This window comes from Colletotrichum abscissum, assembly GCF_030869225.1.
Source record: "Colletotrichum abscissum strain IMI 504890 chromosome Unknown Scaffold_9.1, whole genome shotgun sequence".
NCBI lineage: Eukaryota > Fungi > Ascomycota > Sordariomycetes > Glomerellales > Glomerellaceae > Colletotrichum > Colletotrichum abscissum.
Window position 1 is genome coordinate 240,246 of NW_026850536.1, and position 21,832 is coordinate 262,077.

General features: G+C 51.4%; 9 protein-coding genes across 9 annotated transcripts; 2 read left to right on the forward strand and 7 right to left on the reverse strand.

The window, feature by feature from the left end:
• Positions 1–412: 412 nt before the first annotated feature.
• On the reverse strand, positions 413–2,611 carry CABS01_04584 (uncharacterized protein; the record flags this gene model as incomplete). Its single annotated transcript, XM_060537955.1, has 2 exons — positions 413–1,917; positions 1,981–2,611. 2 exons carry the CDS (start codon positions 2,609–2,611, stop codon positions 413–415), a joined length of 2,136 nt encoding a protein of 711 aa, XP_060389617.1.
• Positions 2,612–3,527: 916 nt separating this feature from the next.
• On the reverse strand, positions 3,528–4,506 carry CABS01_04585 (uncharacterized protein; the record flags this gene model as incomplete). Its single annotated transcript, XM_060537956.1, has 2 exons — positions 3,528–4,400; positions 4,483–4,506. The coding sequence occupies 2 exons, from the start codon at positions 4,504–4,506 to the stop codon at positions 3,528–3,530; spliced, it is 897 nt and encodes a 298-aa protein (XP_060389618.1).
• A 569-nt stretch (positions 4,507–5,075) lies between these two features.
• On the reverse strand, positions 5,076–7,116 carry CABS01_04586 (spt3; the record flags this gene model as incomplete). The annotated part of the gene is made up of 3 exons (XM_060537957.1): positions 5,076–6,083; positions 6,151–6,786; positions 7,066–7,116. 3 exons carry the CDS (start codon positions 7,114–7,116, stop codon positions 5,076–5,078), a joined length of 1,695 nt encoding a protein of 564 aa, XP_060389619.1.
• A 600-nt stretch (positions 7,117–7,716) lies between these two features.
• On the reverse strand, positions 7,717–9,590 carry CABS01_04587 (uncharacterized protein; the record flags this gene model as incomplete). The annotated part of the gene is made up of 4 exons (XM_060537958.1): positions 7,717–8,374; positions 8,422–8,845; positions 8,899–9,342; positions 9,536–9,590. The coding sequence occupies 4 exons, from the start codon at positions 9,588–9,590 to the stop codon at positions 7,717–7,719; spliced, it is 1,581 nt and encodes a 526-aa protein (XP_060389620.1).
• A 131-nt stretch (positions 9,591–9,721) lies between these two features.
• On the reverse strand, positions 9,722–11,362 carry CABS01_04588 (citrate synthase; the record flags this gene model as incomplete). The annotated part of the gene is made up of 1 exon (XM_060537959.1): positions 9,722–11,362. The coding sequence occupies one exon, from the start codon at positions 11,360–11,362 to the stop codon at positions 9,722–9,724; it is 1,641 nt and encodes a 546-aa protein (XP_060389621.1).
• Positions 11,363–13,179: 1,817 nt separating this feature from the next.
• CABS01_04589 (uncharacterized protein) lies at positions 13,180–14,788 on the forward strand (the record flags this gene model as incomplete). The annotated part of the gene is made up of 4 exons (XM_060537960.1): positions 13,180–13,224; positions 13,970–14,122; positions 14,180–14,347; positions 14,399–14,788. The coding sequence occupies 4 exons, from the start codon at positions 13,180–13,182 to the stop codon at positions 14,786–14,788; spliced, it is 756 nt and encodes a 251-aa protein (XP_060389622.1).
• Positions 14,789–15,500: 712 nt separating this feature from the next.
• Positions 15,501–17,343, forward strand: CABS01_04590 (cytochrome P450; the record flags this gene model as incomplete). The annotated part of the gene is made up of 2 exons (XM_060537961.1): positions 15,501–16,592; positions 16,651–17,343. 2 exons carry the CDS (start codon positions 15,501–15,503, stop codon positions 17,341–17,343), a joined length of 1,785 nt encoding a protein of 594 aa, XP_060389623.1.
• Positions 17,344–18,188: 845 nt separating this feature from the next.
• Positions 18,189–18,596, reverse strand: CABS01_04591 (uncharacterized protein; the record flags this gene model as incomplete). The annotated part of the gene is made up of 1 exon (XM_060537962.1): positions 18,189–18,596. The coding sequence occupies one exon, from the start codon at positions 18,594–18,596 to the stop codon at positions 18,189–18,191; it is 408 nt and encodes a 135-aa protein (XP_060389624.1).
• An 814-nt stretch (positions 18,597–19,410) lies between these two features.
• Positions 19,411–21,223, reverse strand: CABS01_04592 (uncharacterized protein; the record flags this gene model as incomplete). The annotated part of the gene is made up of 4 exons (XM_060537963.1): positions 19,411–19,559; positions 19,694–20,680; positions 20,752–20,921; positions 21,123–21,223. The coding sequence occupies 4 exons, from the start codon at positions 21,221–21,223 to the stop codon at positions 19,411–19,413; spliced, it is 1,407 nt and encodes a 468-aa protein (XP_060389625.1).
• Positions 21,224–21,832: the final 609 nt, after the last annotated feature.

Below are 21,832 nucleotides of genomic sequence, written 5' to 3' on the forward strand. Positions count from 1 at the left end.
CATCCGAACGCCCAAATGCAAAATACCACGGAACCACCCAAAGGCCCAAAGAAAAGCCCTCTGGTCCCCAGTCCCGAGGAAACATAACTCGGGCGAGGCTTCAGAGGCAAACTTTTGCCCAAGTTATGGAACGCAATCCAGACGCATGGGAAAGAAAAGAAGAAAAAGCCGACGGCCGAGCTCGGAAAACACAAGCTGACCTCGCGAATGGTAAAGAGGTGGAAGAGCTGGCTTCTTATCATGAGCCAAGGTGTCTTGGCAAATGGTAGATCCGCAGCTCCAAAGTCGACGAAAAACAGATAAGAATGTTAAAGGTACGCAAATTGGTGCCGGGTTCAGAATCGAAGTATCTGGCCGATAATAGCCAGACCGGGACGAACTGGAACCAGCTGAGCAGCCATCGAATGCAAGGCTACTCATCTATTTTCGAGGTGGCCGAGTGTTCCTCCTCCGGCTCCCAAGCCTCATCAATCTCAATAGCGGTGCGTCGGCGAGCAATATTGACGTAAACGTTCTCGTGCCGCCTGCTTCGGAACAGAGCCAAGACGTGAGGATCGTACGGAGAACCTCTATGAAGAGGCTTCAAGGTTTGCAAAGGGATAATAACCTCCTCCGCATGAGATGAGCCATGGTTCACCTCGATGGGGGTGCTTGGAGCCTGACCCATCTCGTCAGGGGCATCTCCCATGGAAGCATCGTCGTTGTCGGTGTTGCCATTGTAGTAATCATCAGAATCGAGGTTTCTGGGCATGATAATTTCTTCCTGGAAAGTCGCAGACGGCGGAGAAGCGGACTGCATGACCATACTTCCATCGTTCGACTGAGTGATAGGCATGATCTCGAAGGCACCTGGCTGCGCTCGGAAGAAAAGCTCTCTTCCTAACGCCGCGAAAAATTCGTCCGACTCCATGCTTGCTTGCTTCCACAGCGAGTCAGTTACTCTTCCAGGCTCCATGTCTTCGGCTGAGTCTAAAGCTCCGCCTTTGTCCACGGGAATATTCTCGGATGCGCCAGCTGGCTTCGTTTCTGTGCCGACGTCCAAGTCTTTCTTGGCAGCTCCAAGGCTCTGCATAGTTCGGCCCACGAGAGCAGATTGGTGTTTCTCTTTGGGAGGCATCTCAACGTCGTCCCAAGGGAGACCGCCAGCAAAGGGGTGTTCGTGCCGCTGTCTCTTCGCCGGTCTTTCGATATCGTCCCAAGGAGAGAGTCTGCCGTCAGTGTGCCGTTTGGTCAGGCGGGATCGAAGCTTCGCCTCTTCCTCGTCAAGTTCTCTATCTAGACTCTGCTCTATGGCTTTTTTCAGGCCCAAGGCACCAGTTTTCTCCGATTCCTTAGGACGATAGGCAAGATTGAGATGAGAATGCTCATCAGAGCGGAACGTATCGTCAAGACGGCTGGAAGTATCAGGACGGTACGTATCGATGAATTGACGAGTGTCGTTGGGGCGATAAGTGTCAACGCGTTGGCGTGGTCTCTCGGGACGGCTACTATCGTCCGCAAGGCTCAAGTCGATAGGGCGATAAAAGTCCGAACGAAGTCGATGTCCGAGTGGTTGAGAGTTGCTTCCAGACTGACGAGGACCTACACTGAATTTTTGGAAATTCGGTGATTCGTCTTGGTCGCTGTCAGGGCTAGATTGCAAAAGTCGGGCTCGCTCCTCATTCATATAGCGTCCATTGATGCTGGAACTTTGGCTGAAAGATCTGGAGTGACTGCGCTTTCTCGATGAGCTCTGTCTCAGGTCTTCGCTCGATATCGCCGTGTTCCGAGACCGTTGTCGGAGGGAAGCAGTGGAAGTGTTGGCCCTCTTCTGAGGACAATCCTGGATAAGGTGATCTCTACACTCTCCGCAGATGTGGCAGACGTACTTCTTATGAAGAAGAGGCTTGGTCGAGGGGCAGTGCTGAATGAAGTGACCTGTATTGGCAAGTCCCTCGTTAGTTTTCCGACGACAATCTTCTTGGCTTCATTGTCAGCTACCTGGCATTCCGCAGCGATTGCATACGTAGCCAGCATGAGGCTTCTGCTGGTTCAAAGACAAAGTCTCAGGCGATCGGTCAACGAGCTTCCGCCGACGACTGGGACGGGAATCTTCAGCGTCAGGGCGTATGTTTCCCGATTTCCGAACTTCGGGGACTGGCTCGCTCGCTTGGGTGTAAAGTCCAGCAGGTAGGGGTGAATCTGGCAGGCGCGCGGCCAAGGCTGCCTCTTTTGTGGCAGATGAGTTCTTCACCTTATGGTGGACACCACGCAATTTGTAGTTGATTTCGATGTCCCGTCTGGCAAGGTTGAAGGTCCGCTTATCCTGAGGTCGGTCTCTGAGGTAGTCTTTTTTGTGCTGGTTGAAGGCGCTGAGCACAAGATGCTTTTCGTACTTCCTAGAGCTGAGGTAGTCGCAGGCATCTCGAATAACCCTGGAAGAGGCTGTGTGATCTGTAAGGCCCAGAAAAGGAGTCTGCCTGGCAAGCCACTTCGTGTAAAGTTCCAGAAGTGTCTCGTCATCAATGTCCTTTGAGTGTCGGTGAGTCAATTCCCACTCGACATCTCTCTGGTTCAGGCTGTAGAACTCTCGAGGGTGCATCCCAAAGATGAGGAGCTTTAGATTCGTCATCTTTGTCCGCTGTGGAAGTGTTGGGAAATTCTTGGCCAAAGGTCGAGATAGAAAATTGGCCTTTCAGAGGTGAGGTTGCTGCGAAGTTCCTTGCTCCTCTTGGGATTCTCGTGGCTCCTTCCGAAGCTAGAAATTGACTGGATATGGAAAAAGACTAGGTCGGAAAGCAGTGCACAGAGCAAGGCCTGCTGTGGAAGAAGTGAACTTTGAACGGAGTAGCAAAAGATCGTGATGAGATTGGGGGAAAAAAGCTCATTCGGGAGCCGCTTTGCTCTGGAATGTGTTGAGAATATCGTCAATATAGTGGACTTAGGGGTGGTCGATGACTGAATCCATTAGTTGTTGTGAACGGAAGGCTCGTTCGGAGCAGGCCCCGGTACGAGATAATGACAGGATAGGGGTTAGTAGACAAGGCAGACATGCTCAGTGAAGAAGGCCTCCAAGGACACGGATCGAGCCTTCTCCAATTTGATGGACTGTCTAGGTACCGTCAAGACCGCCTTCCTTCAAATTCGTTCTTGACCCTGGCGAGGTAATTGCTACGCTCCTTTCCCCCCTACATGAACCGTTTAAGTAGATACTGGAAGCTCTATTTCGGGACACGATCCCCTCTTGCTGGTTGCCTACCGTATCAACATCAAAACCGGTAGACTGCCGTCACTCATTCATCGGACGTACCTCAGGAACGATGATGATGGAACCTGCACTTGAACTTACAACACGTCGCGAAACAAACCTCATTCTATCGAGGGATAAAGATCATGCCGATGCAGAACGCCTGCAATATGAATTCATTCCGCGCCATGCCTAGACCTTTGAACAAGAAGCATACAAGCCCTCAAATACCCTCCAAATGTTCTCGCATCAAATTAACCCCGATACCTGATCCTTGGCCAAAATATGAGACGCATCAGGCTCATCGCTTCAAAGCTTGAAATCTCCTCTCCAGCTCCGTAATGTCGGGTACGTTGCCTCCTGGCCCCTTTCCAGCTGGCTTCTTCTGCGCCGCTGCGTCCATCTTTTTGTTAGGCTTCAGCTCCAGTGAGTTGAGCGTTACTTTGGGATGGACGTTATCTGTTGTCATCCTCGGCGGTGTGACAGTCAAAGGGCTACTGGGACCTCCAATCGTCCTCGGCGGTGTCGCCTTGCTCAGCTCCTCCTGTTCCTTGGCCACTTTGGAGCTGTTTCCCAACGGACCCTCCGGTATCCTCACGCCAATCCCACCACTTGGGCTATCGTCGTCGTCATCGTCCAGAAGGTCCGGCGGCTCGTCTGCCAGAGGTCGCTTCGGCCAGTCCACATTGTACGCCTTGGCAATTTCCTCCAAGTACCCTTGTACGAGCTCTTCCCGCGGCGGTGTGACGCTCAGCTTCTTGACAACCTTGTCCGACACCTTGCCATCTGAGTTATCCATCGCCGCAAGAACAAACTCCTTGCCGTACTTCTCCGCCAACAGCGTTCGCACCACCTGCAGCTCCTTGATCTCCGTCTTCGGCGCGGCGTAGATGATGCTTTTGACCGCCTCCTCCAATCCCGGATCACAGACTGAACCCTCGAGTAGCCCCGCGCGGGCGATCAGTAGTTCGCAGTACAGCTCTAGTATCTCGTGTAGCTCGGTCGTGATGTCGGATCGGATGATATTCTCGACGCGAATGCGCGCAGAGTCGATTTTGCCCACCTCGAGGAGCTGCGCCATCGCGCGTCTTTGTGTCTTGCCCATGGAGTCATCGCGCTGCTGGACCATGCGTAGCCGTGCGATGGCCAGCTTGAGCTGGACCTTGAGCTTCGTCTATTGGAGATGGGAATGGCGCGGTTAGCAAAGCCATGTCGTCATAAGTGTCAGCGGGGCATGTCAAGGATGCGCGACTCACAACGACTGATGGCTGAGGAGGCATCTTGGTGAATTTTCTGTTGAGATTTGAGAGAGGGAAATGCCACAAGGCTCGAGTCAAATGGGACAGATTCCACCTCAAATATGGAGAGTTAACTAGAGTAACAAGACACAAGGCAACAGAATTGAAGCAGGAGAGTGGGCAAGTCCGGAAGGGGTCAGTCTGCCTTATCTAATCGGCACAGGTTGGTGGGATGGCTGGAGCTTGCGCCTCACTGCGGGGTACTTGTTCGTGCCCAAGTGGGAGGGACCAGGGGGTGTTCGAAAGCGGGTGGATCTACTCCGTGGTAAGGGCCATATAGGTATACCTAGGCCCAGAATCACTGCGTAAGGTAACTTACACCTGACGTATAAACCAGTCCTCGCTACTTTTGTATCTCATCAAACTAGGTCCAATTGCTCGCTGTGAACACTTCATGGAAAATGTGATCGCGATTTCTTGCCAAGGCCACAGGTCACAGAGCAGTGGCTGAGCGGCAGAAGAACTGCACTCATCAAATGGGTGTCTTCGTCGAGCTATCAAGGTGACTATTCATCTGACGTAAACCTTGCCTGTAACGCCAACAAGAAATATCAAAATAACGGGAAAACAAAACGCCAAGTCCACCTGTCCACCCGTGGGTATCGTTGCATTGTTCCAAAGGAGAAGTTAGGGTGAAGTCGACACAACCGTTGAAAGAAGAAGAAGACATGGAACCAGCAGCCGGCATGCGATCGAGGAAAGTGTTTCAGAACTAGAAGAAGATTAGCGGGAATACTCTGCTTAATTGAGAGTAAACGTACAATATTGAGCGCGGTATGCTGTGGAAGCCTGGTTCCGTTGAGCATGGCTCGAGTTTTCTTGGGTCGCTGCTGAAGGCGCCTGAAGGCTTCCTGAACGTGACGAGGCTCAATGGGACTTCTTCCCTCGCTCGGCGGGTCGAACAGGCCGGTGGCCACCTTGCGCTTCTTTGATCCTGCATTTTCACCGCCGCTCTGTGCCTTGAATAGATCCTCTTGCTCCTTGACCTTGAGCGCGTGCTCAGTCAGGGTCTGGACCATCTCGAAGGTCAAGAAACCCAAGATATCAACGATATCGTCAGAAGGTTTGCTGTCTGTGACAATACCAAATCCAGCCCACTCTCGAAATCTTTTGCCCTTGCGGTACGTGAACGAAGCTTGACGGTATTCGGACCATGTCACATACTCCTCCTTCGTCATGGCTTTTGTGCGCTCGTCGGCCTTGCGAAGACGTTGAAGGGTAATGAAGTTCATCTCCTCCTCTTCTTCATCCTCCTCGTCGTCACGCTCAGGGACTTCCTGGCTGTAGAATGAGGACGGTTCCCAGGGCAGGCCGACCTTGGCCTTTTTGTTCTTCTTGGTAGCGTCGTCGACCGGGCCACCAGGGACCACGCCACCGCTGGGATCTTCACCAGCTCCCAGGTCCGCTTCACCTCCCTTGTCGTCGGAATCCTTGACGTTCTTCCGGACATCTTTCCATGAGAGGAACGTACGCAGACGAGAAACTTTAGCTTGATCGTGGCGGATTTGGAAGATCAGGTCATTAATCGTGATGGCTCGGGCGCCGCGGCGAGCCGCAAGCTCAGTGCAGTTTCGAAGCTAGCGAGTTATTAGCAATGTAGAGACGTATGACGCTTGCACAACTTACCAGCTCAATAACTTGCTGGCGCACAATGTCCTCAATCATGCTAGTTGTCTCAATCGACGGTTCGGCAGTCTCGCCAGAGACGTACATCATCTTGCGCGCAACATTAGTAAGACGGTCTGACCAGCCATACGGCCCCTGGTTATTCAAACGCTGAGGCAAAACGAAAGCAGGCTTGTTTGGCGCTGGACGCGTGACCCTTTGCTTCTTCTCTTCTCCATACGGGAGATCAAGGATGGACTTAAAGCCGGAGTTGACCACGATGCCACGAACTTGGTCGAAGGCGGACTGAAACAGCTCCATGCTCTGGCGCTGGACACGCGCAGTGACCGCCGCCTTTGCTCTAGAGCGCCTGGGGTATTTCGGTTTCTTCGTAATAGTCTCAGACTCGGCGCTGCTATCATCGGCCAGCGGTTTGGTGCATTGTTCAAAGATGCCGAGAGTCATTTCAAGGCATCCGACGAGTTGGCTCACGAGGCAGCCGCCTCCATCTCGATCGAAGTGAGATCTCCATCTCACAAACGATTGCTCCTCCCTGCTCCTCATTGGCGTAGATGTCTCTCTTGGGCCGAGTAGAGTGTTTTCGAAGTAGCTTTTTTGATACCAGTGATGGAGGTGAAGATGATATCTAGCCATACGCTAGGTATAGTGGATGGCAGGTACCACCTCGAGAAGATAGGAGGCGCTCATATTTGGAAAGAGCAGAGGCTGTCGTATAGGCCAGTCGAGCATCCAAGCGTGAGGGTTCGCGTGTTGAGACGGGCTGTGGTCAACTCCAGGAGGCAGGTGTCAAATCCTTGTTTCCCTCCACTGGACTTCCAGTTTTGAGGTCGCTAGCTGCCGTGTGCCTGTGGCTCCTCCAGAATGGCAAAGCAGGACGAGATCAAAAGAAACAAAATCCACAGTATCTTCACTCACCTGGCTGATCTCCTGGCGATACTTGAACGCCTTGTCATCCTTTGAAGCCATCTTGCCGGTGTTCAAAGGCGAGCCTCAAGGTTAATGTGAATAGCTTGGATGAACCGAATGTTATGTGTTCTTTTGAGTAAGGTACAGGATGGAAGCTGATGCGGGTATGGGAGTGAGATGCCCCGGAGAGAAATTCCGATAATCGCACTGTTGCCGAGCGAAGTAGATCAAGGCTAGAGATAACTCCTGTGCGAAGGCTGTAATTGCTGCTTTCTATTAAAGTCCGTATGACTACCAGAATTCCATTACTTGGTTGAAAGAGACCTATGGATTGTCGATGAAATTCGGTAAGAAGGGTAGTCGGAGAGCGAAGGCTGGAGGTGTCTTGGTCGCGGTCCGGCTCAGCGACACCAGTTGGGCGTGTTGGGTGCACTGACCAGCCTAACGTACTACCTACCTACTGTCCAATGCAAGCTGGGGCCAGAGGAGGTTCCGAGGTGCCTTCTAGGTTCCTTTCCGCTGGAATCCCGTCGGAAAAGATAACACCCGAACAGCGAGTTGCGTTTCGTTCAGCCATTACGTAAGGTACTAATTTCAAGCAATGGTCCAAAGCAATCAACATGATGGTGCTACAAGATCCAGACCAACATTAAGGATATTTCACACCCATTCTATCAAAGCAAGCTTCGCCCAAATTTTGCTGCCGAGTTCTCCCTGCAATCTGTCTATCCACATGATGGCCTGCAACCGAGATCTTGCGCTGTCCCACGACAAGCGCTCTGCTCCTGATTTCACCCACAGAGGCCGTAACCAAGCCTTCTCGGCCTCAAAGACGGAGATCGCGCACATCATCAAAAGCCAGAACAGGATGTTGTCGTCTTCAATTATTTCAATGTTGATAGTCTCGCATAAGTTTCTGAGGCTCCCAGTGAGATACTTATAAGGAAACTTGCCGCCTGGGATTTGCAAAGTGGTTGACAGAAAGGCCAACATCCCAAGTCGGAGGCATTCATCTGATCGGTCATCGATTCCGTTCTTCAGGTGTACGAGTCGTGTTTGGATTGATCCCAAAGAGTCTTGGAAAAGCGAGCCGTCAAGCAGCGAATTGCAGGCGAGGTGATCGTTGATCAAGTTCACCAAGTGTCTGAGGTCTTGCCATACAACAGCCAGCCTCCAGTCATTCACAACATTGCAAGAGAAGGGCCCAGCTTCGCAAGTTGGGTTCCCCGACTGCGCGTCAAAGCATGAGTTCCAACCGATAGGGCCGGTGAAGAAATAAGGCGTACCTCCCGTGCCAAGAGACCATGAGAGAGCCAGGCTGTGTTGTCAGAGTCGACCCCAAATTGGCAGATGACATGCACTTACCGATCGAGCTTAAAATGTAGCTTCGGATGACTTCGAAGATACTTGAGTCCTCCACGAAGGCGCACGATCTGCCGTAAGCCTGACAGGTGTACGGCTGTGGTGCTGAAGTCACCCCAAAGACCTGCCATCAAGGCTAGAGTGAGTATGACATGGAAGATTGCCTCGTTACGATGTGAGTCTGGTTGAGAAAGCACCTCGTTGAGGAGTCTGATTGTGCGTCTGAGATGAAATTGTGTCATTCTTCCTGGCTGACGACGCTGGGCATGTTCATGTACGGCGGATGAGTAGAATAAGGCGCTGTGTAGGAAGATTTTGTCCTGGAGAATCCAAGAAAATGAGAGTGCTTCGGAGTTCGCGCTGCGAGGGAGGTCGACGCAGTGCTCAATGGGATAGAAGGTGCCCTTAAGAGCATTGAAGTTGACCACTGAGCCCAGTCAGATGAAGTGAGATTTGCGGCATCCAAGGGGCATGTCTTACATCTGAAGAGTATTTCCTGAGATGGCCTTTCCAACTCGTCTGCGAAGCGAATCAGAGACATGTCGCTGGGTGGCGGACGAGGGACCGGAGGCATCAAAGCCGAGGTATCATCTTGAGCGACCTCTCCTGTGCTCGGAGCCTGAGAATGTTCTTCAGCTTGCTGCTTCTCATTATACGCGGTGCAAGGCCAAGGCTTGATAGGGGAAGCCGAATGATGAAGCGACTGGAGCCCGGCATTCTCGCTCGCAGTTTGAGCGGCTGCCCTCTGCACTTTACGAGCAGCTTGTTTGGATCGCCGCGAGCCTTCTTGTCGATTCTTACCGATCATACATCGACTACGAATTACTGATCGGTCTGTGGGCTGTGTCCGTCCCGAACTGCCGACAGTTACGAACGCGAAGTCAGCCGGCATTGCGGTAGTGAAGATGTATGGAACTGCAGCTTCTGGAAAGTATGATTGCAATAATGTTCTAAGCAACTAAATGAGTCGATTCGAGCTATGATAAATGATAAACAACATGAGTATAAGATGAATGAAGGAAACGCTTTGAAAGCAGAAGGCTGTGACTACATAAGCTGCTTTATTTGGTATCATCACACGGAGGAGCTCCGGAGTTAAGACCCCACCCCATCTGACCACATTGTTGTCCGGTTCGGGCAAGCGTCTTATCCTCGCCGGGTACTTCGCCCATGTCTCCTGCAGCCCTAAGGCCTCCGGCATCTTTCCCATTCGTCGTCGCCTCGAAGATCGCTGCGTGAGACTAGAAGAAGAAGATGACCCGGGCAACCTCCAGTCCTCCCTGAAATTAGACAGTCTTCCACACTAGTTCGAATTGCCTTCTCTAGGTGGCGGACCGGTAAAGACCTGCTGCGGTCTCCATAACATGGGACCCTTTTCGAGCATCGCCTCACGCCAGTGCGCCAACACCCCAGGCATGCGTGACAAGCTTGCCATCGCCAAGATGATGTCGGTTTCGAAGCCAAAGGCAGTGTACAGGAAACACCCGTAAAGGTCTGCATTAGCCTTCAAGTTACGGCTCGTAAAGTACTTGTCGGCATTGGCGACGCGGTCAATCTCCATCGCGATGGAAAGCAAAGGATTCGACTCCACTTTGTCCTTGTACTGGTCGATCATGGCGCGGATGAACTTGGCTCGGGGGTCCACGGCCTTGTAGATGCGGTGGCCGTACCCGAAGAGACGCTGCTTCTTGGCCTTGACGTCCGCTATCAGCAACGGCACGTTTTCCGGGGTCTTGAGATCCTCAAAGGCCTTGTAGGCTAGTTCGATGGCGCCTCCGTGGAGCGGGCCATACCCGGACACAAGACCAGAGATACAGCACGCAAGGGGATCTGTCAGGGTCGAGGCAGCGTGTAAGAAGGCGGCGGTCGAGTTGGTCATTTCATGGTCAGCGTAGAGGATCCAGAGCTTCTCGAAGCATTTGACAATCTCCTGATTAGGCTTGTTACTGTGTTTGTCCTCATGGAAGCCCATCATGCGCAACATGTTGGCGATGAAAGACTCGTCGGGATCGGCAGGGGTGAAGGTCTTATTGCGCTTGCGGCAGTATACAAGGGCGACAACAGTGGCGAGAGCAGAGATGCAGCCGATGAGAGCTTCATCGACCTTGTCAGCCTGGCCCATGAACGCTGGTCGTCCGGACTGGAGTGTGGCAATGGCACCTTCGTCATGGCTAGCATAGGCGGCCATGCCAGCAAAGACCATTGTGCTCGTCAAGGAATCTCGAGGAAAAGACTCAATGACTTCAACAACGTGAGGAGGGGGAATGCAGCCAGCAGCGATCTTACGCCGGAAGGTATTCTTCTCATTCGCGTCGGGGAGATGACCCCAGATCAAGAGAAAGACAACCTCCTCATAGTCGTGGTTCTCAAAGAGGTATTCAATCGAGTAGCCGCGGTAATGGATAGATCCATGTCCGCCATCGATATAGGTAATGTTCGACTCGACGCAGGCGGTATTCAGGTACCCAGGATCCAGGATTTTCAAACCGCAATAACTGACGGAGTTGACATCAGCCTGGACGGAAATGATCTTTTGGAGTTCGAGTGCTTTGATTGCGTTTCGGTTGATTGGGATTTCGTACCGCCGCTGGGTGCGATTGTCGCAAATTGTCAAAGTCCCACTGGATGGGTCGGCCTTAGTCCCGAAGAGTAGGCTGCGCGCAAGCTGTGTTGGCAGCATCAATGTCTGGCCGAGTTTACTGAAAGGTTGAGTTACATAGGAAGCGGTAGCGGCACCGATGTTGTAAGTCGTGCTCCAGAATGAGTTTCTTAAACGCAGGTATCCTGGATGAAGCTTCTGAGCCTCATCACTCTTGAGGATTTTCTTGATAGTAAGGCTCTCTTGAGTTGAAGTTCGTTTGATTGACTTCCGGAAGTCTTTTGCGGTATTCATTGAGTTGTCTTTAGATTGGACAACTGCCTGAGTAGTGTAATTGGTGTCCATGGTGTTGAAGTTTGTTGAAATATGGCTAATGAAGATACTTCTTCTCTCTATTTCCAACTTCAGACGAGCACCTCCATCGCTCTTAAGTATCCAGAAACCTCATCCCGCGTTTGACCAGATCGTATCACTTCATGACTGGGCGACAAGGGATACAGCTGACACTGGAAAGCATCTAAGACTCTAGCACAATGTGTCGAAGCCAGTGAATCATTTCTTTCGCCCGAGCAACTAGAAACGAAGCCGCAATAGGAAACATCTTGCACTCCGAGAATTACAGAAGGCAGCAATAGACCCCAATGGGGGCTCCATCTCGCCCGGTCATCGAGGTCTTCACACCGACGCCGGAAGCTCTCAGCGTGATTGCGGAAACGCTTGTTATCGCAATCGCGTGATGTCGAGGTGCTGACCCTCTGGGCTGAGCGTATATGGTGAAGTGGAACAATCTGGGGGCCATGAAATCCGTCGACCCCAGTGACAGTTATCGTGAGCATGGCCACTTAAGCCCACAGTTGCTCAGCTGCCAACGTAAGGCTTACATTTCATCAACACAATGTCCGTCTGGGCAGTGTCTACAGCTCCGAGTCATCGAAGAGGAGCCTCGTCAAGAGTTTAGAATTCTTGTTTCGGTATTGCATACACCGAAAAGACCCGTAAATTACTTCTGAATCCAGATAGGCGGTGCCTGATTCTGATCACGCAGGCACACCAGGCTGCAATGTGTCTACGCCGTTCTGGCACGTTAAGGCTGAGTGCGGCGCGGGGCCTTGGCCCGGGCCGGAAATAAATCCTCGGGTCGCGGAATAAAATTTGATTGTAGTCAGTACGATTGCCTTCAAATTCCCTTAGCACTCAATTTCTCCTTCACATGACGAGAGGTCGGAGGTGTACGGAGTAGTTCGGTGAAGACAAACTTGCGGCTGAAAACGCCTAATCCGGACACCTTTCCACTAAAATCAAAACTAGACCGGATTAGATCGAAGAAACAATAGGGTCAAAGTAAACTTCGCATCTGATGTATTCTTACACTTAATTGGGCAGAGGGTTTATGGACGAAACGGTGATGCTGTCCACTCTAACGGAAGGTCTGGTCGGAGCTCAACGGTGGACGGGCCCCACCAGAAGCCGATCGAGGCGGCGGTCGGACGTGAGTAAATGCCGGAAACTACAATCCGACACGGTTCGGCGCCCCTCCAGACGGACCAAAAGAGCGGGGCATCCTCAAACATGTATCACACCCGGATATCTTGTTTCCCCCAGAAGAATTTCCGAAAAACAGATCATTGCCTGATTGGTGAGGCTGAATGAGCTCAAATGGGTGATGCCGCGGAGTCTATGGAGCGCGACAAAGCTGTAGTTGACCTGACCAAGCATGTGTCAAAAGTCTATTTCAGCAGTATTTCTGCTAGCCATACGCGCTATTAGGCTAATATCAGCGCAAACTCTCCATCATGCCACATGGCCGCGTTTCTACGATAAAAAGGAGGTGAGTCTGTGAGTACAAGTACACTTCTTCCCCCAGAAGCTGGGCTGCCAGAAATCACACAAAGCTTGGCGGCGTCTTCATCGTCGATCCCAAAGTCCGCTTCCGAGACTCCGAGGTCGGCTCTTCACTGAGAACCCCGGCCCGCACATTGTAGAAGCAGGGGCTTTATGATTAACTGCGGGGAAACGTTTGTGGCAAATGTCAAGTATATGTTTGAAGGAACTCAAGTGAAATCGCAACCGATTCCGGCGGCCCTCTGCAACTATTCACCATAGCACATGCACCTACAAGTGGCCGACTCACGAAATGGAAAACACAGCAAATACACCCGCCCATGACTATAGGCGTTATGTTCCGCCAAAAGGAAAGTACTCATCAAGTAGAACTTAGCTTCATTACCTTGTTCTCCTTTGCAACAAGCGGCGTACAGCTAACAACGAGCAGACTGGTCGCGATTCAAGGGGATAGACGTCAGTGATCCTCATAAGTACTCAGAGGCTATCCTGAAAAGTCCGCATCTAGAGACTATCCGGGAAGACTGGAGAAAGAAACTTGATGCCCCATTCCACGGCGTCACAAACGATGGGAAAAGGAGAGAAGGCTTGTATCAAATTCGAGATGAAGGCGCGCCAACGAAACAGATGGTAAACACGAATGATCGGCTCCAGCTGACCCTACGTATTGCCAGCATGTATTGACTCCAAACAGGTTGACGCGGCTTGTAGAGTGCTAGACTCACTCAGTCCGTCCGAAAAAGCAAATACAGTCTACGACTTGGATTCGGATACATGGTACGTCGCTTTCCCAGACAATAGGAACCAATAGAAACCAGATTTGACCACAGTATTGATGAGGTACCTTCGTCTGAGCAGCAGAAGATGGAGTAATCCAGAGTTTGTGTTGCATCAATGCGGTATACGCCTCGAGAACCTCGAGAAAACGAAAACAGAGGCCATCATAGGTCTCTTGGAGCAATCTCTAAGCCCTAGTGGCTTTGCCAAGGTCAGAGGAGCAATGAAAGTGAACAAGTTCTTGGGGGAAATTTGTGGAAAAGAAGCCATCTTGAACGAACACAGCTATTCGTGAGAATCCCGGTGCCTTCTTTCTATTCCATCTGACTAAAGATAATGCTTGCATTCAGTTTCACGTTATTTGGTGAGCCCTCAGAAACAGAGCCCTGGGGTTACATGCTGTTTGGCCATCATCTATGCTTGAACGTTTTCATCGCTCGCCAGCAAATGGTGATAGGACCAGTCTTTATCGGCGCTGAGCCAAACGTGGGTTCTTCATCATCTGTTTAACCCAGGTCATTGATAAAGCTGACAGTGCGGAAGATCATTGACGAAGGCCTCGACAAGGGTCTCACGCTGTGCGCCAACGAGGGCCAGCTGGGCCTGCAGCTGATGCAGTCTTTACCTCCGATACTGCAACAGAAAGCTCAAATATACCCTACAATGAAAGATCCTGCAATGCCAGAAGGTCGGTGGAACCCAGCCGACCAGGTAAGATGTTGTACTCCCGTCTGCGGATTCTTGGCCAACAGATATTTATAGAGACACATGGCCGGAGCCTTCCAAGACAACCGCGTGATTCCTTACGAAGGCATCATTGTCACCGACATGTCCGAAGAGCAGCAAATACTCATCATGGCTATTGTGCATGAGTTCTTGGCCCTATGGCCTGCTGAGCCACTCCGTCACCGTCTGAAGCAGATACTCAAGCACCTCACCGAAACGCATTTTTGTTGGATTGGCGGGTTCGGAGAAGATGACCCTTTCTATTACCGTATTCAGAGTCCGGTGGCACTCTTTGAGTTTGACCACCACTCGGGGGTCTTCCTGACCAACAAAGAGCCCGCCAAGTATCACATCCACACGATCCAGAGACTTCCGAATGGCAATGACTACGGGAGGGCACTGCGGGAACTGCTCCGACCTCGATAGGAAATGGACGATCTAGTATCCTCGTGGTTTTTTCTTCCGAAGCGCACTTTGTTGGACGAATCTTGTAACATCTCCAGTTTTGAGTTTATTGAGTGCCGAGCGTAGGAATCACATCCTGTCTTGGCGTGGTGTTAGGTGCATGAGGATCGCCACGGCCCGCTCAAGGCAACCAAACGGATTATCTGATTGACTTGACCACCATTCGTACGTCATATGTCAGCCGCATGGCTGTGGATTCTCGAGGTGCAGTTTTCGTAATGTGCCAAGACGTTGTTATGGCGAAGCACTTGGCCCCGCGACCGTTGGCGGAGGTGATGCGCCGTGCTAGAGCCCGCCGTCTTGGCCCGCAGGGCTTCACGGCTCGGGATTCTGAGTCGGCGGTGATCGCCACAAGTGACATCAGCCTCCGGACAAGAATCAACGACAGCATTTTGAGAATCATGTCGATGGAATACCCTCGTGGAACGATGGGTTCTTGGGACTTCATCAGCCCCGTTCAGTTGCACTTTATTGCCCGAATAGCAACGGAGAATTGACTCTTAAGTCTTGCAGTTTTGTATCTTGCGTTCCAAACCTCAATGATATAAGAGACATGATGCAGCCAACGGCTTCAGGGAGTGATAATCAGTCTAGTCTCAAACCTTAATAATTCAGTCTCGGAGATTTATCCTCCAGTCACAATCTTCCAACAACGTCAGCCCGTGTCACTGAGATGTTGGGTACAGTACTACCGAGCCGATCCCTCGGTGAGGAGACACCGACGGAGTTTGCCATCCTTTCACCAGCCCATGCCATTCTCTTCGTAGTAGTGGGCTTGCTGCTCTTTTTTCTCTACAGACAAGCTCTTCCCAAACCGATTCCTGGCATCCCTTACAACAAGGCTTCAGCGAAGAGCATACTTGGGGATGTTGCTTCACTGCAAGAGGGCATAGCCCGAACTGGCGCGTTCCAGATATGGCTTCACGAACAAGCGGCAAAGCACAACTCGCCCCTTTTCCAAATCTTCATCCGCCCTTTCGGAAAACCAATGCTCATTCTCTCTGATTTCAGAGAGGCCCAAGATGTGCTTTTGCGGCGGGGCAAGGAATTCGACAGAGCGAGCATCGTGGGTGACATGATCTCAGGGGCTGTGCCCAATCACCACATCATCATGAAGACGAACAGCGAGTGGAAGCACCACCGAAGACTCCTTCAGGACCTCATGTCTCCCCAGTTCCTGAACGAGAACGCCGCGCCCATCCTCTACTCTGGCATCCTGCAGCTCATTCAGCTCTGGAACGACAAGGCCCGCATTGCAGAAGGCCGCCCCTTCCAGGCCGACTCCGACATCTACTACTCCATTCTTGATGCGACGACAGCCTTCTCCTTTGGAGCCGGTGCCAAAAGTGCCATTCGTCCTACCGTGGACCTTATAAAAGGCTTAAGTACTAATAACATTCGCCAGCTCCGAGGATCAACGCCTGCTGGCGGCGAGCAGCCTCTGCACTTTCCCACTGCCAAGATCGACGAGAGCCTCAGGGCATCGCTTGATGTAGCGGATGCAATTGAGCAGCTTCAAGGGTCGCCCGTCCCTAGACTCAAGTGGAAACTCAGCGTAGAGAGGCAGCCCGCTGTACGCCAAGCGATCCAGATCAAAAACGCTTTCCTCCGCGAGGAGATCAGCAAGGCCCTGGACAGAACGCAGAACTCCAAGGAGTCCAAGGAGCATTCTTCTGCCGTTGAACTCATGGTTTCAAGGGAAAAGAAGCTCGCCGATAATGATGGCAGGAAACCAGACTTCTTCTCTTCTATGATGATGGACGAGGTAAGTTTAAGTATTCGCTCCGTGATCATTGATAGTCTCTCGTCTCACACATCCCTAGATCTACGGACTCATGATAGCAGGGCACGACACTACCAGCACCACCTTAGGTTGGGGTGTCAAGCTTCTGGGAGACAACACAGACTCCCAGTCTAAGCTCCGCGAAGTCCTCGAGTCCGCCTTTCCCGACGCTGCTGCCGAAAACCGAAACCCGACAATCAAGGAGATCACTGGAACCAAGGTCCCATACCTGGATGCCGTAGTAGAGGAGATTATTCGTCACGGCAGTGCCGCTGTTCTCCTGGATCGTGAGGCTATCTGCGACACGGAACTCTTCGGTCATCGCATTCCTAAGGGCACCATCATCCTCTCGCCCGCCCGCGGACAGAGCATTCTGAAGCCCTCCATCCCAGTCGACGAGTCGACGCGCAGCAAGAGCAGCCAGAACGCAAAGGCCAGAGCCTGGGACGACGCAGACATCACTCACTTCAAGCCGGAGCGCTGGCTGGTCGATGCCAATGATTCCCCGCCCGAATTTGACCAGCAGGCCGGGCCCCAGCTTGCGTTTGGCTTTGGTACCAGAGGCTGCTATGGACGACGTCTGGCGTACCTCGAGATGCGTATTATCGTCACGATGATTGTGTGGAACTTCCAACTGCTTCCTTGCCCGAAGGAGCTGTCTGGCTACGCGCCCAAGGAAGGCTTCACGTATAAGCCCAAGGACTGTTATGTGCGCTTGCAGGCGCTTCATTGAGCTGAGGACGAGAAAGTTGTACTTGCCATGTATTCTTAAAAATTGTCTTCCCATTCGGGTATGGTGATTTCTTGCTTATTCCAGCTAGTGAAGGCAATTAGAATGAGTTAAGGCGATCCGGATCGGGATAGAGGCATGCAGGTTCTACCAAATAAAGCACTATTCGATGCAGAGTCTCCATATGTACGTATCCAAGACAATAGAAGGTGACTTGTAGAACATCTCGGTTCCGTGATAGCCTGAGAGTATTGCGCCTCATAAACACCAAGACCCCGAAGGTGGAAAGAAACTATAGCCTTGAGCAGGTCATTGATTTTGCCGATTGGTCGACTAGCCTGTTGGCCCAGTGGGAGGTATCAAAATTGAAAAAGAAAAAAACCAAAAGCTCGGGTTCTCAGTCCATGAATCGAACAGGCTACACCTACGAAACCCTCCATCTTTGCAGACTTCTCGAGATTTCATACCAAGTTCGTATACCAACGGACTAAAGCGTTGTACCGCTCAACCACACGGATCAAGGGGGCTTGGTTGACGAGTGAGCGATCCCAATCTGAATATAAGGCATACGCCTGCGGTTCCTGCCTGGGATGGATAGGATTGACGGTGCAGAAGGAAGGAAGTTTAGGCGACGGGCTTCTTTCCCATTTAGCCCATGGGAAGTATTTCACGTGCCGTTATTCACATCACTCAAATTTCTGACTGCAGCACAAGCATAATATTAGGAGCCGGATGGCTCGCTTAAAAATCGACGTTGTTTCATATCCAATTGATACGATTATTGTGAAGTATGTGACCCCCCCCTCCTTTAACATCTTAATTCTTTTCTTCTTAAATCCCAGCAACGACTAGGACGCTTGAGCTCCAGCCTCGAAAACGTTGATTACACCGTCGCCATTGAGATCAGCCGGGTCACCGGGTGCTGCGGGAGTTCCGTTGGGGTTGTTGCGGTCAAAGGTGCTCTGAAGCTGCTCGATCAAGCTTGAGCCACCGCCGCCTCCGTTTCCACCTTGCTTTGGTTCCCTCGTGTCCAAAGCGCCGATGTCTTGGCCTTCATCGTCATCTTCTTCGATGTCCCTAGCCACAAGCTCGTCAAGGTCTCTGTCGACTAGGATAGCGCCGCCTACGTCGCCACCGGGTTTGTTCGAGGCGACTCGTGCCTGGAGATCCGAAATGGCTTCATTGCCAGACAACGGTTGGGGAAGTGCAGTTACAACGCTGCTCAAGAAAAGAATGGCGACGGTGGAGAACTTCATTTTTGCTGATGATAGGAAGGACAAAAGGTGGTTGCTGGTCGGCGGTATTGTAATATGATTATGAGAGTCGTAAGACGATGACTACTGCCTGAGTAGTGAGGGAAGAAAGCTGCAAGACTAGCGGAAGTTTACTGGGAGCGAGACGAGATACTTCCGAGAGTTAATACAACTTAAGCTGCGTTACTCGTGATGCGCCTTTTATATCAATCACGCTCAAGTGTGTCTACTTTCGTTGGATACCATCAGGCATTGAGTGTGATGTTCCATGATGGTGATGCAAAACTGTTTGGGTTTTTCTCGCTTGGGCATGTCAAAGTTGCCCTGGCAAGGAGATCCTAGAATATGAGAGGGATAGCCTCTCCAGTCTCCATCGACAGAAAATGAGACGGTGTTTGACACGATGATGTGACTGCTGACTCAGGCACACCTGTGCGAGGCAGAAAAGGCACTCTTAACATGGAAGTTGCTGGGGAAAGCTCCTGACTTATATGTCGTTGAAACTACTTATTGATTCCGTCTCAACTTCCTTTGGTGTGACATATGTCAGTGTCTCAAACTGCAGCCCCTATTTCCCCATCCTCTGACGTTCCCCTCAAGCTTAAAACTATCGTTGGCTAACTAAAACAGCACCAGACGTCCACACCGGTGTTTCATCTAATCACGCGCGATCAAGCTATTGAATTCATCTTTTATTATTTCAGACGTCAACCTAGAGAAGATGCGTACCGCTTGAGCACAACGCGAAAGCGATGCATCAGACCAACCCACACGCAGTCGCATGTTCTGCGGGACTTGATATGGAAGCCCCAGCGCACTACAAGATGTCCCCCACTTTGGACATGTCAACAGGCTCTCTAAGCCTAGACTCTAGATCAAAGTAAGGCGATGGAACGCGCGGGTCAATTGCTTGTCCGAGGAAAAGGTCGCAGAAGGCCTTTGTTGACAGGAATACGCGGGCCATGCCTAGAAAGTTACCTTCCCATTAGCACAGGACGTAGAAAAGGAAACGTCCGAATGGAAATATGCGGTTCGGATTTCTCCAGCACGATTATCAAAACATGGAGGTGGGAGACGTTGAAAAGACGCATGATGCTTACCATGACCGTGATAGCCACCGATGAGGTATTGGCCAGGCTTGCCAGGCAGCTCTCCTATGAAAGGCAACAAGTCCTTGCTGAGCCCCATGATGCCGCTCCAAGCAAATGGAACAGAATCTCTGACCCCAGAACTTGGGCTTTCGAGAGACTCCTGCCAGCCCTTGAAAGTCCGAGATGGCCCTTTTTTGATGAAGTCAAGCACCTCGGTAACGGCAAAGGAGTCATCGCAGTCTCCGTAGCCGCCTTCAGGCCCGTTCGGATGTGCGCCTTCTCCTCCACCCCAGATCAGGTACTTCTGCGGACCGGGACGTTGTATGAGATAGTCGTAGTTTTCATCGGACACGAAAGCAAAAGAAGTTGACAGCGGCAAGTCGACGTATGCGGGCGGAGGCGCGATAGCCGCAACATGACCCTTAAGGGGAATGATGCGCCCATCAAGTTCCGGCAGTAGATGAGAAGCATACCCGTTAGTGGCGTGTATCACCTTATTGGCAATGATATTGCCGCGACTAGTCGCGACAGTCCAACTATCATGCTCACTGTCGGCTCGAGAAACTTTCAGCACTGGAGTGTTGGCCTCAAGCTGAAGGCCACTCTCGAGAGACTCTCGTATCAAGGCCATGGCCAGCTTATACGGCCAGAGACTTGAAGCAGGAAACGTGATGGCGCCAAAGCAACTCTTGATGCGAAGCTTTTCTTCAGCTTCAGCCTTTGGCAAAACCGTGATTTCGGAGACGTCGCCTCCAGCTTCCTTGAAGCCGTTGTAAGATGCGAGTCCTGCTTTCCAGGTGTTTTCCGTCAAATACACATCCGCGGACCGATATTCGATGAGGTCTATCTCATCATCAAGGCCATTTTCTCGGATGTATGCCAAAGTTTCGCGGTGGTTAACCGCTTCGAATGTGCATTGTGCCACAGCTACCTCGGGGCCATGTAACTTGGAGTATGCGGTAAACCCCCGATAGCAATCAGGTTTGATGTGTCCGCCTAAGGCACACAGTCAAACCTCGTTGGCCTTGAAGATTATTTGCTAGTTTGGAGACTGAAAACTTTCTTACCATTCCTACCCGTAGCGCCACTTACCGCGGCTCGGGCTTCGAGCATCAATACGGACTTTGGTCTATTGGGTGACTGATCTGTGAGCAGTCGGTGGGCAATAAAAGCACCAGAAATACCAGCTCCGATGATGACCACATCTGCTGAGGTGGGAAGTCCATGGCTAGAAGCACTCAGACGTCAGTTCACCCGCTGCTATCGGCTATTGCGATAAGAAAGGAAGTTGAAAGCTGACAAGCAACATTTGTTATCATCATGTTAGATGCAGGATTACAACGATGTTTGACAAGAACGGAAAGCACTTTAATGACTCTCTGCTCCGGAGAACACATTTCTAGTCTGTAAGATCAGGTTATGAGCTTCTTTGACTTACGACTGATGGTTGCTTATAACTGAATCTGGTTCAGATTGCCAAAACGAAGCTGTCGGATTACTGACTGGCAACGTTGCCGTGTAAGTTGGGCCCGACGCCATTGATGCCTAGGCCAGGAGAGAGTGTGAGAAAAGCTACTGGTGTAGGGTACTAAATATTGGCTGACCCCAGGTTTTCTTCGACTCCTAAGCAGACTATCCGAGGATGGTAATGGAAGATGAGATATGCACTGATAAGCCAACCGGTCACCAGAGGGAACGCGGGGAACACGGCCACCCCACCTACCCAGGCTAGAGCGTTCCCCACCATCAAGTTGGGAAGCAGACGATCCCCTCCAACACTCGATAGAGGACTGTTGCAATGGCATTGATTCCTCTCTTCATTCAGTGACTTTGTAGTTCACGTCGTGGCCTGTCACTTCGTGCTTCATTGAGAGGTACAGAAATCATTAAGGCCACTGCCAGCAACTCGAGCCTCGGAAAGGTATTTTTTCTTGCTTGACAAAGCTGAGCACAGTCGTCTATGCCTGCACGGGGTGTTTCCACGCTTGATACGAGATCCAAGCCTGGAAAATACCGACGACAAGTCCCATTATCCCAAGAATAATCGCAATGATTACTCCAATAAGCGTCGCCAACATCACGTGCCTAGCTTTACTCCGCCGTTCCAACCAGACATAGATAGGTCTTCGGGGTCTTGGGTTCTCGAGT